Source organism: Canariomyces notabilis, assembly GCF_033297395.1.
Source record: "Canariomyces notabilis strain CBS 508.74 unplaced genomic scaffold N656scaffold_6, whole genome shotgun sequence".
NCBI classification, from domain to species: Eukaryota; Fungi; Ascomycota; class Sordariomycetes; order Sordariales; family Chaetomiaceae; genus Canariomyces; species Canariomyces notabilis.
In genome coordinates, this window is record NW_027041828.1 from 860,669 (window position 1) to 872,957 (window position 12,289).

General features: G+C 54.8%; 3 protein-coding genes across 3 annotated transcripts; 2 read left to right on the forward strand and 1 right to left on the reverse strand.

The window, feature by feature from the left end:
• Window positions 1-646: 646 nt before the first annotated feature.
• N656DRAFT_767290 (4-aminobutyrate aminotransferase) lies at window positions 647-2,251 on the forward strand (the record flags this gene model as incomplete). Its single annotated transcript, XM_064813547.1, has 2 exons — window positions 647-978; window positions 1,042-2,251. The coding sequence occupies 2 exons, from the start codon at window positions 647-649 to the stop codon at window positions 2,249-2,251; spliced, it is 1,542 nt and encodes a 513-aa protein (XP_064671867.1).
• Window positions 2,252-3,350: 1,099 nt separating this feature from the next.
• N656DRAFT_584053 (methyltransferase-like protein) lies at window positions 3,351-6,649 on the reverse strand. Its single transcript, XM_064810178.1, has 3 exons — window positions 6,119-6,649; window positions 4,458-6,037; window positions 3,351-4,393 (listed from the first exon to the last, which is right to left on the reverse strand). Exons 1-3 carry the CDS (start codon window positions 6,516-6,518, stop codon window positions 3,632-3,634), a joined length of 2,742 nt encoding a protein of 913 aa, XP_064671868.1. The 5' UTR covers window positions 6,519-6,649; the 3' UTR covers window positions 3,351-3,631.
• Window positions 6,650-10,019: 3,370 nt separating this feature from the next.
• Window positions 10,020-11,147, forward strand: N656DRAFT_767292 (uncharacterized protein; the record flags this gene model as incomplete). Its single annotated transcript, XM_064813548.1, has 3 exons — window positions 10,020-10,049; window positions 10,124-10,238; window positions 10,309-11,147. 3 exons carry the CDS (start codon window positions 10,020-10,022, stop codon window positions 11,145-11,147), a joined length of 984 nt encoding a protein of 327 aa, XP_064671869.1.
• Window positions 11,148-12,289: the final 1,142 nt, after the last annotated feature.

Consider the following 12,289-nt stretch of genomic DNA (forward strand, 5'->3'; position numbering starts at 1 on the left):
AAGCAACCCCCTAGCCGCCAAGGCGCTCTAATGCGGTACATTGCCCACTGACCCACTGGAACCTACAGGCCTGGAATTCACTCAACTGCTGGCCGGTCAACTGCTCAGCCCGAATCGAATCTGGCCCTAAGGAAAACAGCAACGCGAATATGGAGTAAAAGAGGAGCAGTGACTTTGTCACTATGAGAAGATCACTTATTTTGATGATCACATTGACACGCTGGAAATATGCCGGTTTTACCACTTAACTTTGATCGAGGAGGGAAACCTGGCGGGGAATGTAACTGACGTAAACCCAGAGGACGACAAACATCAACACCAACGTCCGGATTAGCGCTGCATCTTCCCCACATCCGATGACAGCCCGCTTCCAGCTCGCTAGCGCGAACCTACTTGAATAAGGTCTCAGGTACCCAAAAGTATAAGCCGTCAATATCCTTTAGGGAGCACCAGTGAGAAGGTGCAGTGGTGTTTCTCCCCTTCATTCATGCACCCTGCCGTCCAAAACACCATCATCGCGAGGACCGCCACACTACCTGTCGTGCGAGAAGGTCCACCGTGGGATTGGACGACTTGGTTGCGCATTGCTGAGCACAATTGATCTACCCCACGCCGAAATCTCTATAATATAAGAGATACCGGCACCATGTCAGCCTGCAGAGCGCTCAAGAGAAGCAATACCCTCCTGCGCGCCGCGCCGGCTTCATCTTCGCTTCCTAGAATCGGCAGACCTTCGGTCGTGCCCCGCGAGTGCCGCCGCCGGTTCGCTGCCTCGGCCCGCACCATGTCATCCCTCTACTCCAATTGGGAGCCCGAGGGTCCATCGGTCAAGACTGAGATTCCCGGGCCCAAGGCCAAGGCGGCCATTGCCGAGCTCAATGAGGTCTTTGACACGCGGAGCTTGAACATGCTCACCGACTACTCCAAGAGCGCAGGCAACTATATTGTCGATGCCGATGGTAACACACTCTTAGACGTGTAAGTCACGGCGACAGGTTCCGTCAAGGTTTGGGACAAAGAAAAGCTGACAATTCCTCCTAGCTACGCCCAGATCGCCTCCATCCCCATCGGGTACAATAACCCGGCCCTGGACAAGGCCGCCCGCAGCGAGGAGATGATCAATGGCCTAATCAACCGTCCAGCACTGGGTAACTTCCCGCCAACCTACTGGGCCGAGGTCCTCAGGACCGGCATCCTCAGGGTCGCCCCGAAAGGCCTCAATCAAGTCTTCACTGCCATGGCCGGCTCAGACGCCAACGAGACAGCCTACAAGGCCGCCTTTATGTGGCGCCGCCAGAAGGAGCGCGGCGGGCCCCAAGTGGAATTCACCGAGGAGGAAATGGCCTCGGCAATGGACAACAAAAGCCCCGGCTCCTCGCAGCTCTCCATCCTCAGCTTCAAGACGGGCTTCCACGGCCGCCTCTTTGGCAGTTTATCCACCACCCGCTCCAAGCCCATCCACAAGCTCGACATACCGGCCTTTGACTGGCCACAGGCCACCTTCCCACAGCTCAAGTACCCGCTTGAAAAGCACGCGGACGAAAACGCTGCGGCCGAGAAGGCGGCGCTCGACGAGGTGGAGCACCTGATCCTCAACTACCACGTTCCCCCCGCGGCCGTCGTCGTGGAGCCGATCCAGTCCGAGGGCGGCGACAACCACGCATCACCAGCCTTCTTCCGGGGCCTGCGCGAGATCACTCGCAAGCACGGCGTGCTCCTGATCGTCGACGAGGTGCAGACAGGCGTGGGCGCCACGGGCCGTTTCTGGGCCCACGAGCACTGGGACCTGCCCTACCCGCCCGACATGGTCACGTTCAGCAAGAAGGCCCAGACGGCAGGGTACTACTTTGGCAACCCGGAGCTGCGCCCCAACAAGCCCTACCGCCAGTTCAACACGTGGATGGGTGACCCGGCCCGGGCCCTGCTGTTCCGGGCCATTATTGATGAGATGGAGAGGCTGGACCTGGTGCGCAACACGGCCAAGGTCGGCGACTACCTGTTTGCGAAGCTCATGGCGCTGGCTAGGAAGTATCCGGGGTGGTTCCAGAATCTGAGGGGTAAGGGCATGGGCACCTTCATCGCGTTCGATAACCCTCGCCGGGACGAGTTCTTGGCCAAGGCTAAGAAGTTCGGTATCAATATCGGCGGGAGCGGGCAGTTTGCTGTGAGGCTGAGGCCGATGCTGATTTTTGAGGAGAAGCATGCGGATATTCTGCTAGAGGCTTTGGAGAAGATTGTTACCACGTGGTAAAAGTGTCGGTGGCTGGTGCCTGAGACTGCGGGACAAGGGGTTAGATTTACCGCGAATTCCTGATTGGGACATGAGTCAGGGCAAGACAGACTGGGGGTGCTGTTCAAGCCAAGCTGTCTTGCTGGTTTATCTGCCTTGCATTGCTGCTTGCTTAGTTCAGGTGGCATGTCCATGGAATGGTGGCCTTAACTTCCAAGCAATTCACAACAAGGTGGTTGGTGTAAGGTGCATTCCTCCTTTCTTGGAATCCGGGGACGCCATCTCAAAATGAAAGCCAAAACCAATCCAATAGCGGGATTTAGGTCCTGTGTCAAAAGGTTGGGCGTGAAGAATGCCAAAAGATGTAAGCAGAAAGTACTGGACCTTAGCGAAGCATATATCAAGAATGGACTCGCCATGGTTCGCTGTTTCCCCGGCAGTCCTGTATATGATATCTGCATAGCTCCCTGTTTACTCTGCATCTTACCTACCCTCTTTCACATCATTCCCAGGGAGTACCGCCGGCACTATCCACGAATTGCCTCATCCCCTTCCATAATGCAGCTAAAAACAGCCACAGATCGACCGGCAACCACTCTCTCAGGGTTTGTATTTGTATATATGTACAGTGAATCTCTGCACCCGGTATCCAAAGACAGAACGAGACCTCCAACACAACCCTCCCTGGACACTAACTGCCCACCCAACACGACAAACCACAGCTTGCCCGCCCCAGGCTGCTGGTGGAATATAGCGATCGTGCGGGCCCTCTATCGTTTGTCCGTCCGTCCGTCCGTCAGTCTCAGCCCCTCAAGGCCCTTTCTTCCCCTGGAAAAATGATACAAGATAAAAGATATAGAACGCAGCTTCTCTCTCACAAAATGCCCAAATAGTCGTTGCAACATAGATGGGGTATTTAAGTCTTGTTGTTCTCTTTCCCGTGTTCCCGCCACCGCGCCCACAGAAAAAAAAAACTGAGGGATAATACAGAGGATACCGACTTCCATAATGCTATGCCATATATGATCCTGCCTCAAAATCGAACCCTGGTCATCATGTTGAACCCCCCAAGATGCAGAGCGAAAGGGAATGCAAGAAGCAACCCTTTCTAACAACTATCAGTAAGAAAGTCATGCAAAATGGCTGAGCCAAGCGAGACTAGATACACCCAAATGCTGTGAGAGACGCAATGAAGTGATCAGAAAAAGAGAAAGGGGTATCGTCCCTTTCGCATATTCCGGGTACCTTCCATAGCAGAACTAAAGTAAAAGTATCTAAATACCCGCCGTGCCTTGTATACAGCTCTGATAACTCCCCTCTGCGCTACAAGCAAGGGGAAAAAATTCATCTCATTGTGTGATCGCGCGATGAGCTAGCGCGGCCCTGCATCTCCTCGTCCTCCTAATGGCTGAGCACCGCCTGCTGTTTCTGCCCTTGGCCGCAGTCCATGGGCGGCTTATCAACATCCATTTGCTCTCCCGAGCCATTGACTCCAGCGGCACCATTCACCAGCACGGATCGCCTGTTCTGCTGCTGATACTTCTCGCTTTCCTGAGCCTGCGCTGCATCTTCCAGTCGTTGCGCCTCCTCGTTCTCACGCATTAGGGCCTCCTCCTGTTCGCGTCTCGTCCGTTCTTCCTCCGTCACGGGCGGGGTATCCATCGGGGGAGGCGGCGGGGTGGGGGGACTTGGGATATCGGCGACCTGTTCGTCCTCTTTGATCCGTTTTACCGACGGCGTCTCGGAGGGAGTCTGCTCGGGCGACTCGACCTCGTCCTCGCGCTTTCGTTTTCGTCCCGAGAGACTGCTGGTGCTTCCGTCGTCATCGGCTTCGTCTTCAACATCCGACATGACGACGTTAACCTTTTCGGGTGTCGTGGTAGACATCGGAGCTTCATCTGATCCTGACGTCCCAGCATTCACCTGCGCCTTCTTCTTCTCGTGCGCCGTGTATTTAGCCACGGCTTTTTCAAAGAAGTCTTGCACATACTGCTTGACTTTCTTTGCCTGCTTGGATGATATGGTGGTTGGGTCGCTGACTCGGTTGTTTTTGTAATCCGACGCAACAAGCTTCTTGTTGACCTCGCGCGCAAACTTCTTCAAATCTTCCTTCGGCAGCTTGCGATGGAACTTGTCAACCACGTGCTTGACATGGGAGAAGAGCTGTGGCTGGTCAGCACGCATCGAAGAAATAGGAAGTTGAGTTGGGGCGCTCAAGAAAACTTACTGTGTTCTCGTAGATCTTCATTTGTTTCTCGATCGGCAGAGAACGCCACTTTTCCTTCTTGGACTCGGCTGCCGGAGTGCTCGACCGTTGCGGCGTATGACTTGCCGAATGTCTCGGCGTCGGCTCCTTGGTTAGGCTGTCGATGATGTCCTGCAGAGCCTTCTGGTCCTGCTGCGCCTTTGCTGATGCCTTGGGGGTCTCGATGGCGGGGACGGTGGGGCGCTGCCATTGTGTCTTGCCATTTACATCGTAGAAGTAATACTTGCCGGTCTTGTCGGTGGTGACATACCACCCGGCGGGCAAGTTGGTTGGAAGTTTCCGTGGCCTTTGGCCGCTGTAATAGCTGGTATTCCGCTGCGGAATGTTGCTGCGTGGGCCAGTTGGGATGACCATGTTGGCAAGAGGGTCCGCGGGCTTTGCGGGCTCGTCGCGATTGTTTCGACGTTCTTCCTCAAACGAACTTATGGTGATGGGTGCTGTGGGGTCATGCTTTTTGCGCGGGATCCGGTAGGCCGTTTCCAATTTGCTCCATTCTTCGAGCAGTCGTTTCGCTGCGAAGGCAACACCTTCGTGTTGCGACTCGGTTAGCGGCTGCACGGCTGCTTCAATGTTGGAATCCGAAATTTTGTTCTTGGTTATCCGGGGTAGTTTGTAGAGAATATCGAGGATTTGCGAGACAACGTTTGTATCATCTTTGAACGTGTTGAGAGTGCTTTTCAAGATCTGGTAACCGTGCATCTTCACCACTCTATGGCGAAGATGTTCATCCTCGGTGGCCTGAAGACGAGAAAGAAGTTTGACGGCGATCCATTTTTCTTTGCACTGCATGAGCGTGGCCATGACCTTGTTGACGCCGTCCTCGTTGAGGGCACTGGGCTGAATGCTGCTGACATATTCCTCGTCATCTTCGTTGGCCTTCTTTTTGCGGGGTTTCCTGGCGACGGCCGTATCCCAGCTGTCGTCGATGCCGAGAGCCTCAATCGTCGCCAAGGGCAGTTTCGTCGCGCGTTCTGTCTGCGTCCTGCCACCAATGAAGCCGACGCAGTTTGGCTCGCCGCAGTAGCACGGCTGCGGGTCAGCGCCATAGCGGTCAACGTTGTAATTGAACACCAGCTCCTCACCAGCGCGGATGGCGCGGGCAGCGAAAATGCCCATGCGGAGTTTCTCCCCAACCACCCACTTGTCCACGTAGCAATTAGGATTGCACGAGTGGTTGCAGAACCTGCCCAGGTTCCCTCTCTTGGTTGCGTCGACGAACTCGTTCTTGGTCAGCGACATGAAGTAAAAATGTTTGATGCCCTCATTGTCGTATTTGAGCATGCGGCTGCGGAACGTGGGCTCGTTGATGACCTCGCCAATGTACTCGTAGATAAAATCATTGGGTTGCAGGTCCTCATCCGCCCGCAGGCCGAAGCCCTTCTTCTCCGTCTTGATGACGGAAACTTTGGCATACTGCTTGCGCTGGAACCGCTGATTCTGGCAGCCCTCCCCGCAGTTGCAATCGCCATTTACGCACTCAATCTTTGTCGCTCTGTTGATGCAGTCCGAATCCTCCCCGCAGGCATGATTCTGATCGTCGTCTGCACGCGGGAAAAAAATAAGGTCAATGTGTCAGGGGCCATGGTGGGGAAGGGGGGGGAGGCGGGAGATGAGCTGCTTACGCCAGTCTTCAGCACAATCGCAATCCAACGCGTCGTGATCCGACGACCCCATGTTTCTAGAGCCGTAGAGACAATCGTTGATCACTTGGAACGTCTTGCACGCATCCTGTGTGACGTCCGGGAAATGGTCGAAGAGTGGAGGCGGGCTCCTGACGGGCTTCTGTGACATTTTGCGCGAGGCTTTCGGCGCCATTCCACCCTCGGGAGTCGAAATGCCGTCGCCAGCAAACTTTTCATCGTCAGGCGACATGCTGGACGCTCTTGAGTTGAGCTTGAGAGGGTCGGAGCTAGCCGACTCGCTCGTATCCTCTTCCCTTTTTAGCCTGACGCCATTTGACTTTGGCCGTTCCTCGAGCGCCGCCCCCAGCACCATGCTCGAAGCACGATCGCCTCCCTCCATTGTGGTGACAAAAGATTGTGCGCTAGGCGCAGAAAAGGTAGGTCGTGGTGGCAGAAAAGCTGGGTTCGAATGATATTACAGGTATAGAACTGGGTGAAGAAGGTTTTAAATCGGCAACGTCGTTGGAATAGGATGCGGACCACATGTGGGAATGCGTTGCGCGAGGAAAGCCGTGGTTGGAAAACCGGGAGAGAGAAAGAGTCTTTCTCGGGGGAGGAAAGAAGATCGAGGGAGAAGCTATCCTGCAACGGTATCGGCGCCCATCACATGGCGGGTCGATTCAACTGGAGGATCCAGGAGAACGCGTTGGAAAAAAATGAAACAGTGGCCTTTGCATCCCAACCTGGGCACTTCAGCGCCTTCCGATGTCCTTGATAGTACAATCCAGCATCCCCAACCTGGCCGTCAATTGGAGTCGCAGAGTTGCGAGAGACGGCTAAGTAGCGCCCCAATCTTCGCCAAGTCCTCCAAACATCGATGCGCGACACTGGACCATTGAACGGAAGAGACCGCCCGCGGGGCCCACAAGCTCGATTCTTACTGAACAACATTGGCTGCGACGGTCCGACTATGTTCCGGCCCAGGCCCCGCCTAGAACTTGGGAGTCATTGGAACCGCATCCAGAACAAAGGACGGGATTGGAAACGGATCTGATATGTAGATTTTGTCACTTGTGCTACGTCAACTGCGTCTGTACGCTAATACAGCCCACTTAAGTTATAGATCGGGATGTGATCTTAAAATACCGGTAGGTAGTTTGTGTCCGGCGCCAAGCTGATTACTCAAGTTCCGAGTCAGGATAAGCATTCCCTCAGTTCCTCAGGTTTGCCTTTGTAATGCTGGATCGAAATCGTCTTCAGTTTGACGAGCTTGCGGGCAGAAGCATCATTCTTCGATGGAGCTTCTTTGTATGGATGTTATGAGGTAGAATTCTGAACCGGCCTCCTGAGAGGGGAGCAAGACTCCGAGAAACGGCACATCTTACCGCCTTCTCCCAAAACTTACCCGGCATTGGATCATTGAACCCCAACACGCATTGGTACCATGCTGTGGTAGCAAAGTGCGCATCCATGCAACTTGCAAAGCAGCCACACCGCCAACGATTAGAGACCCAAGGCCTCTAGCACTCTCGGCGCCGAGCCGAATGTGAGGAATTGGGTCCATGGCAACATGAGCTGCCGAGCAGAGTCGCTCTCCATCAGCCCGAGCCCGACCTGCTCCTGTGTCCCATCTATGGTTAGAATCGACTCGTTGCCGACATCCATCTACACGTAGTATCTAGCGAAGGCCCCTGCAGGCGGACCAGATGAAGTGCATACGTACCTAGATGGGCATGCAACCAGCGACAACATCCGGCACCAGAAGAGGGCACCACGGCATGGCGGCCCTCCAGCCCAACACAACCCTTATAGCTCCTAACCTGTTAGAACTTGGAAGGTTCGCCGCACCCGGATGCCGGTGCCAGCTCATCGTGCAGCAAGCCTGTGGAGCAATGCCCAAGGCACGCAAAAGCATTTAAAGGCCTAAAAGGGCTCACTTGAAGAAGTTGACCGTGCTGTCGTACTGTCTTTCCTCAGCGCCATGGAGGAGCAAATCCATCTTTCGGTACTTGCGACGATATCGACCCTCAGAGCGAAGCAATGCGGCTCTTTAGGGTCGGATTGCGCATCAGAGCTTGTTGTGATGACCGACTAGCATTCTGAACGATGCCATTGGTGAGCGTTGCTCACTGATACAACCAATGGCCACCAGAACGGGCCATTCCTACCCTCAGGCCGGTGGGTATCCATCCGACTGCGCAAGGCCAATTGGACTGAGTCTTTGAAAAAGCATCAACTTCACTCCTTAGTCTCTGTACATGATGGCAGAGACTCGATTGAGTCCTCGGGTGCTCTCCGAGTCGACTTCAGTCAAAAATCTATCACGGCCGGTTTCAGTCGGGATTGGGCATCGAGAACGCCATCAGGCCGAAAATCTGGGGTCAGATTCAGTGTGCACTTCCCCAGACACCCGCGCCCTATCATCGCAAGGAAAGAGCATTGGGGGGTCACATGTGCAGATGCACGTCGCTTCGAGGTGCAGATGGTCGCGCATACAGCAAGTTGCGAGACACTGACACACTCCCGCCATTGCAGGCCTGCAGAGTTGGCAGTGGTCGTTCGCGCCGCCATCGAAGCACCAATGCGGGAAGTGCCACTTACAAACCCACGGCCTAGGAAGCCACCACACAGCGCACACACAGCCTGGACACCTCACACACAGCAGAGACACTCAAACTTTAGGCGTCATGACTTCCAGGTTCTCCCTGTCCTACCTGCTGCTAGCCTTTAGCCTGGTTGGGCTGGACGACAAGGTGCAATGTGTGCAAAATCCTGGGTCTGGCTCTCGGATTTTTGTTCGCCGTGTGTGTCTCGGTTGAAGTCGGAGAAGCAGTGAGCCTCTGGAAACACGCTGGACTGTGGCCGACCAGCAAATCTACTGGCAACCAGTTCGGCTGTTGAGGTCGGACCAAGTGTATGAAGTGCTTGGCGCACCTCCAATTGCTCTGCGTTTTGGCCCACCCAGGCGACCATCTTTTTTATCGTCTCACCCAGCGTTGTGTTGATGTTCACACCATCTCGCCCCGATCCGAGCTCACGCTATTAGCCACCTGAACAGTCACTTGATCTGCCTGCAGATGCAAAGGCCAAAAGAGATAATGCCGGAGTCGCGCACATGCGCGACACACACACAGATCTGGGGTATTGCATCGCTCTGCAGCTGATCATGCTCGATTTGGCTCCCTTGCTGAGAGAGGAAAGGGAAGAAAAGAAGGAAAAGAAGCTGGAAACTGTGACTGATACAACACTAACCCAGTAGCCCACGGGAAAGACACCGGAAGGTTTATCAGACGGGCCGAGCTCCAGCTAGAGGGGCAGACCGGGGCCCTGCTGCGGTGCAGTGGGACACAGGTCGCTTGTTGCAAGGTTCAGGCCTCTCGGCTGGTTCTTTTGGCAGCAAAAGACGCGCGCTTCTGACGGTTCGCGTATGTTTGCCGCCTTTCCCCCCAAATCCGCCCGCTTGTCCACCACTCGAATTCGCGGCCTCTGGACTTCCTGAAGTTGATCCGATGTCTTCTCTTCGCTCGGCGACACTTGTTCGCTGACCCTCCTGCCTCGGGCGGACCTCGTCACTCGTTTAATCACCGCCTCGTCTTTCTTCAACTTCCTTTTTGTTCGCAGATGCCGGGCGAGCGTGCACCGGACACGCTGTGTATTGTGCCAGCAAACTGGCCACAGGCCTTCTCACCCCCCTCATAAATACTTTGCCCTACCCGACTGGACCTACAGCTTCGCCACCTGCTACTGCGACGTAGTCTCTGATCACGAGCGGTTCCTGTCTTCTCGAGTGACTTATCATATTTACGCCCCGTCAAATGACCGACTGCCGCCGGCCTATGGCACATTTCTTCCCTTCTTCGTCTTCTTCGCTTCGACGGCATCGGGGAGCCGGGATCTAGTCATGGAGTCCTCCTTCACTGACGCCGAGAAGGTACGTTGCCGTACCCGTCACCAGCCCCTTCCGTTTCTCAAATGCAGAATGGCTCAACGGCAATGCCTCCACAGCGCTTTATCCTTGCCGAGATGGTTAAAAACAGCCACCTGGATATCGGTCTTCTTGTGGAATTTATCAAGTCCCACGGTGTCCAGCCAGACTGGCTATCCATGCAACTTCCCGGAGGTAGGTCCCGCTGGCTCAGCGATGCTCAAGGCTTCAAGCCGCTCGCAGTTCTCTAATCTGCTGTCCACAGGGCGTAATATGAATCAGTGTCTTCGCGCGGCGGAAACCATGTTCGACATGCCGATGCCCCCGCCTGTCATTTCGCCCTTGAAGCGCAAATCGTTGGGCGACCTTCCCGACCACTTTTCAAAGCGACAAGCGGTCGCATCTCCTGGCGACACATCGCCGCATGGGATTCCGGTCAGCGTCGGCGTCCAACCGGCCATGAACGCACAACCCGTTAACATCCAGCCTCGGCCTAATGGTTACAGCTCCGTTTCCTTGGCTCCCAGCCCCTCCGTCACGGCCGCGCCGTACAATCCAGCCCCGATTCGTAGGCGCGGGCGTCCGCCAAAGTCCGTCCAGAACACATGGCAGGTGTCCACTTATCCCCCGATCGTTCCTGCCCCGATTGCGCCTTCGCCCACCTCGAACATCGCCCCTCAACCGCATAGTCCAGGTCTCCGGGCTCCTGGCCCATACCGGGGCGCGCCGTCCATACCCTCGGATCCAAAGCCGAAGAAAAAGGCACTGCCGGAGATCGCGCCACGACCGCCTCCAGGGGCACCAAACCTAGAACCAGCTGTTAGGTCGCCGTTGCCTGGTGGAGAGTATTCAGATAGACGCGAAGAGGCATCTCGTCGGGAATATTATCAACCACAAGCCCCTGAGCCCACGGCACGAGAATCCCCCATCTCGACACAAGCCCCGATTCTCCCTAAGCCTCGCAGTCCACATCCAGTTTCTGCTTCAAGAGAGCCCATAGCACGGCCTGTTTTGGCCGAACCGCAGTTCAGAAAACCACAATCCGCAGCTGCCCTTGAGCCCGTGGGGAAAGAGAGCCATACAACCGCAGCAACGGCCAGGTAGAGCAGAATTGGGAGTAATTCGACTCGGTTCAGCTCTTGGCCGTATGCTAAGAAACGATAATAACCTATTTCTTGGGTCCTGAATCCGGCGGTTGTACAGGAAGCCAGATTCCTGTTTGTTTCCTTTTTCAACTACGAGCGCTTAGCATTGGGCACGAAGCCGGGGGTGTGCGTAATAAGTTTCTTCATTTCATTCCTGGACCTTTGCTTAACGGCAACTTGGGCCGGGTAGGTCTGATATTCATCTTGGCACCATGGCACGACAGGGACGAATGGCGCACAGCATAGTTGCGACAAACGACGAAACGGCCTAACTTGACTAAAGACGGAACGACTCTCCTGCTTGCCTTATGCTGTACGACAATGACGAACTGTCAGGGGATGTACGTGTCATGGCACGCACAAAGGGCAAGAGTAAACCTCTGCATGTCTCGGACGAGCTATCATGATAGACAGACACGGACGACTGATTGAGGGTGCGACAATATCCTTGATTCGACACGCCGACATGTCTCTCCTTCTCTCCCCCTTTCTTAGCCTCGGAAGCATCATGTCTGCTGCTTGATGTTACGAACTGTACCTGATCGGAAACGATCCCCAGTCATTGACTCCTCTTTGTTACCAACTTTTTCCTGCTGGCTTTGCAAGTTCTGTTCCAGTTTTTGTATGATTATGACCCGATCGGTTATTCACCACAGTGAATGAGTCGGGGACCTGTTATTTCGGCTGCATAGCTCGGTAGAGGGAGAGGGGACGCTTTGTCATGGAGTTCATGTACAATACCTGTAAAACATGTAAGTGGTTTCGTCTCGTGGGCTGTTGGAGGAGTGGAGTCATGATCCTGACGGTCTCAATCCTAATTTCTGTTTCAAGAGAAGTAATGATTTAAAGGCGGACACTATGATGGAGGATTGCTTGGATATTCCACCCGATGGCCAATCGTCTAGCGAATGTCAGCTCCCCCCCAAGGAATCTTCATGGCTCTTTTTTCCACCCGTCGTCGGTCAACGACGTAGGGTACGAGACACAATGCAAAAATGCCATCCAAGAGCAACAGTTGGGCTCACCGCCGCTCCGCCAGTTGTCCGTGTGTCTGGCTACATAGGGGTCACCTGGACTTGTATCAGTCTCTCGGCGATCAGC

Bases quoted from the DNA above. Each gene is read 5' to 3' on its own strand.
- N656DRAFT_584053 (XM_064810178.1), bottom strand. From the start codon at position 6,518: ATGGAGGGAGGCGATCGTGCTTCGAGCATGGTGCTGGGGGCGGCGCTC. The intron at 6,038-6,118 runs GTAAGCAGCTCA...TCCCGCGTGCAG, and splicing joins CGATTGTGCTGAAGACTGGC to ACGACGATCAGAATCATGCC. The intron at 4,394-4,457 runs GTAAGTTTTCTT...GACCAGCCACAG, and splicing joins TGAAGATCTACGAGAACACA to CTCTTCTCCCATGTCAAGCA.